This window comes from Manacus candei, unplaced genomic scaffold (assembly GCF_025592945.1).
Source record: "Manacus candei isolate 608988 ecotype Guabito, Panama unplaced genomic scaffold, ASM2559294v1 h1tg000142l, whole genome shotgun sequence".
NCBI classification, from domain to species: Eukaryota; Metazoa; Chordata; class Aves; order Passeriformes; family Pipridae; genus Manacus; species Manacus candei.
In genome coordinates, this window is record NW_026138190.1 from 1174631 (window position 1) to 1179127 (window position 4497).

At 55.8% G+C, this 4497-nt stretch overlaps 1 protein-coding gene across 1 annotated transcript; it reads right to left on the reverse strand.

Annotated features, from left to right (window-relative positions):
* Positions 1–797: 797 nt before the first annotated feature.
* Positions 798–2169, reverse strand: LOC127462883 (olfactory receptor 14J1-like). The gene is made up of 2 exons (XM_051771817.1): positions 1327–2169; positions 798–809 (listed from the first exon to the last, which is right to left on the reverse strand). Exons 1-2 carry the CDS (start codon positions 2167–2169, stop codon positions 798–800), a joined length of 855 nt encoding a protein of 284 aa, XP_051627777.1.
* Positions 2170–4497: the final 2328 nt, after the last annotated feature.

Below are 4497 nucleotides of genomic sequence, written 5' to 3' on the forward strand. Positions count from 1 at the left end.
TTTGCAGACTGGTTCCAGGTCTGCCTTTGCCAAGGCCCCGGGAAGCTCTGGGCTGGCTCTGGCCTTTCCAAGGGTTTGGGAGAGGTCTCCCAGTGACACTGCCCAGCCTTCCCAATATCCCTGACACCAAAACCTTTTCCATAGCCCACACTGCCAGAGGAGTGCCCAGGACACAACTCAGGTTGTCCTGGTGTTTGTGGAGAATGAGAAGGGATTTCTTCCTCGAGGCCAACCCCTCCAATTGGATTTGAGTGCAGCTGAAAGGTTTCCTCAGCATTTTGCCCAGTGCCTCCCTGCCCTGAAGGTTTGTGACCATCAGGCTGGAGCTGAGGGGGTTGGGCAGGTGCCTGAGGAGGGGTAGAACATGGGCTGTGTCCAACTGTGCCAGGAGGGCTGTGCTGGGCAAGGATGAGGAGGCTGCTGAAAACAGTGGCACTGGGGAGGGGAGAGGAGCAGGGGGAGAGACCTTGTGCCTGCCCACGCTGGGCAGGAGCTGCCCCAGGATGGCAGCTCTGAAGCACTCCCAGGATGTCCCTGGGAACAGAAGGGGAAGACTGGATCTGAAAATGGAACCTGGAAAGCAGAGAGCAGGAGTGTCATGGTTACACTGCAGGAGAGTCCCAGCCCTGGAGCAAGGTGACAGAAGAAGTGACCCAGTCCATGCAGTGGCCTCAGAAGATCCCAGAGCATCCTGGAGATGCTGGAAGGGAGCCCAGCTCTGCTTCACAAGTTCCCAGGGCCTGTCCCTGCCTGTGCTCCAAGAGCTTCCACCCCCCAGGACTGTGCTCAGAGAGCACTCAGGCCTTACCCTGAGAAAGGGGTTCAGGAGGACAGTGTGGAAGTGGCAAGAGAGCAGCTCTGCAAATACCAAGCCCTGCTGCTCCCTGGCAGTGCTGCTGGGCTGGGATTATTGTCCCCTTCCCATTTGCAAATACACCCTGTCCTGCAGTGTGCTGTCCTTTAGGAACATCTGAGAAGAAGGGTCTTGGACAAAGAAGGCACTGCAGGGTCCTTTATTTTGTTTAAATACTCAGAGAGCACAATTCATCATTTATACATCTCTGTGTCAAATTCAATGGGTAGACATTAAATTAGAAGGCAGATGCATAATAATATATCGTTGAACAGAAAATTATTGCAAGAAGAATCCAATGACATCCAAGAAAAACCTGAGCAGGAAAGTTGGGCCATTAAGGAGTCCCATTCTGAATGCTACACACCAGAAAACTGGCACTTTATTGCTCCTGAAAAGCATCCAGTCATTATTCTACTTATGGCATCCTTGAGCTCCTGGTTCCTCAGGCTGTAGATGAAGGGGTTCAGTGCTGGAGGCACCACGGAGTACAGAACTGACAGGGCCAGATCCAGGGATGGGGAGGAGATGGAGGGGGGCTTCAGGTAGCCAAATGTGCCAGTGCTGACAAACAGGGAGACCACAGTCAGGTGAGGGAGGCACGTGGAAAAGGCTTTGTGCCGTCCCTGCTGAGAGGGGATCCTCAGCACAGCCCTGAAGATCTGCACATAGGAGAAAACAATGAAAATGAAACAACTAAATGATAAAGAGATGGAAAACAAGAGAAGCCAGAGTTCCCTGATGTAAGAGTGTGAGCAGGAGAGCTTGAGGATGGGGGGAACCTCACAGAAGAACTGGCCCAGGGCATTGCCCTGGCACAGGGGCAGGGAAAATGTACTGGCTGTGTGCAGCAGAGCATTGAGAAAGCCAGTGGCCCAGGCAGCTGCTGCCATGTGGGCACAAGCTCTGCTGCCCAGGAGGGTCCCGTAGTGCAGGGGTTTGCAGATGGCAACGTAGCGGTCGTAGCACATGATGGTGAGGAGATAAAACTCTGCTAAGATGAAGAACAGAAAGAAAAAGAGCTGTGCAGCACATCCCATGTAGGAGATGGTTGTGGTGTCCCAGAGGGAATTGTGCATGGCTTTGGGGACAGTGGTGCAGATGCAGCCCAGGTCTGTGAGGGAGAGGTTGAGCAGGAAGAAGCCCATGGGGGTGTGCAGGTGGTGGTCACAGGCTACGGCGCTGAGGATGAGGCCGTTGGCCAGGAGGGCAGCCAGGGAGATGGCCAGGAAGAGCCAGAAGTGCAGGAGCTGCAGCTCCCGCCTGTCTGCAAATGCCAGGAGGAGGAACTGGGCCATGGAGCTGCTGTTGGACATTTGCTGTTCCTTAGCACGGGGTCTGTTCAGAAAAGCAAAGCACAGGGAACAATTAAGACAGCCCCCTCTCAGCAAAGCCAGTGCAGCTCTCAGGGAAATCCCCTCCAAGTCAAGGCATTTCTTTTCTCTAGTTTGTGCTCTCTGAGGGTGCTGTGAGGAGCAGGAGCTCTGCCCATGTGCTGCCAAGGACTCAGCTTTGCTCTACTGCAGTGCAGACATGGAGCTGGTTTGGGACAGCTCTCATGATCCCAGGGGATGTCACATGGAACCCAGCTTTGATGGAAAAGTTCAATTCCTGTGCTGTTGTCTTGGAGCAATTTGGGCTGCAGGAGAGAGGCACAGTGTATCCTTAAAATAATTTCGACTGGATTTTTTGTTTACAATCATAACCCCTGGGAGTGCTTTTTTAGGGGCAAACTTTTCTGATGACAAATCTGAAGAGTGTTGAGCCAGGACAGGCAGAAGGGCTGAGCTCTCCATTGCTTATTGCAGAGCCAGGAGAGCTGCAGTGCCTCTCAGCCTGTTTCCCACCTGCCCTGCACTTTCCCTCTTGCTGCCTTGAAGAGGACTTCACACACAGATTCCTCTTTAAAACCCCACCAAGATCTGTGCTGAGAGCAGGGCAGCCCTGCTGGAAAGGGCAGCTCTGGGAAGTGTCCCCTGTGCCAGCCCAGAGGTGCAGCTGTGCTGGACAGAGCAGGACAGGAGCCCTCCCACAGGGAAGCCAAGGGCTGGCACAGGAGAGTGCCCACCCCCAAGGGAAGGCTCAGCACTGCCCAGGATCCTGTGCTCATTTCTGAGACTGCCTGAAATATTCATCTCCCAGAGGAAAACAGTTTGAATTTCAGTGCAGCCTCCTGACCTGAGAGAACAATGTCTGTGCTACAGTGCCTGAGCAGGAAACACACCTCAGCACTAATTCCTTTCCTGTAGCCCCTGTCTTTCCTTACCTTTGCAAAACATCCTCCATTCAATATGGTGTAGTGGTGTGGAGCTGTGAGCAGGTCTGACCCTGCAAACACCAAGACATGGAAAAGATCCTCCCTCAGCTGCCAGGTTTGCTCCTTGCCCACAGCCCTTGTGCCCCAGCCCTGGGAGCAGCTCCCCAGGCTGACTGAGAGCTGCCCCTGGCAGGCAGCAGAGTCCCTGCCCAGCACAGCGCCCTGGGTTGCAGGACCCTGCTCTGCCTCACAGCCCTGGACACCCCTGGCTGCACCCCCGGCTGAACAGCTCTTCCAAAGGGCCCCAAAACAGCCCCTGCTCCCCCATCCCATCAGCTGGGGCTGGGCCAGCTTTAGGAGATGCCTCCAGGAGCTGCCCCTGCACTGCCCTGCAGCCACAGACTCACCATGTGCAGCCCTGCCAAGGTTCCTCCTGCAGGGAGCTCTCAGCCATCCTGCCAGTGCTGAGCCCCTTGAAGCTCTGTCTGTGCCCTGCTGGTGTCCCTGAGCTGGCCTGGCAGTGCCCTCAGCCCTGCTGGGCTGTGCAGAGGAGCTGCTCCTGGGCAGAGCTGTCTCTTTGAAGCTCTTCTTGCTTGCCAGGAGCTCCCCGTGTGCCAGGAGCCCGGCCCAGCTCAGCAGCACAGCAACAGCCCCAGGCATTTCATGACCCTCAGGGGGGTTGATGTTGTTTACATGAGACTCAGTCCCTGAGAGGAAGTTCAAACAACTTTTCAACAAGTCAAAGTGAGATTGAAACACTGAAGTTTCTTGTAGTGCTAATGAGTCTCACTGAGGGACACAACTGAGAACATGTCCCCAGGTTCCAGTTAGAGCAGAAATCTGCAGACAGTGATGCCAAGGATGGACAAGCAAGGGAAAGGTGGCTCTGATGCTGAAGAAACCTTGACTTGTTTCCTTAATCCAAGGGGCCAAGCCCTGACCCCCAGCCCCTGGGAAGGCAGATCCTGTCCCTGCCTCATTCCTCAGGGCTCTTCCTGGGGCACTGGGATGTGGGATGTGCAATGCCAAGGGCAGGCCCATGGGGTGGCACCTGCCAGGCTGCTGAGCAGGGACAAGGAGGCCATGAGGCCCCAGGGCTGCAAGGGGCACTCCCCTCCTCCTGGCCTCAGGGGCACAGACAGCAGCCCTGGCCAAAGGCCTGCAGAAGGTGGCTCTGGCAGGGCCTTTCAGCTTCTCCCCCTCCCTGTCTCCTCTCCAGCCCAGGCTGTCCTACGGTGTCCATGCCCTGCCCCTTTCCCTGCAGGCTGTCGTCATCCCCCCGGCTGCCCCACCTGGCTGGCACCTTCCTGCACTGACATCTCTGCGTCCTCCCTGGCTCTTCCTGCACACACAAAGCCTTGGCCTCATCCAGACTCCTCCTGGCTGA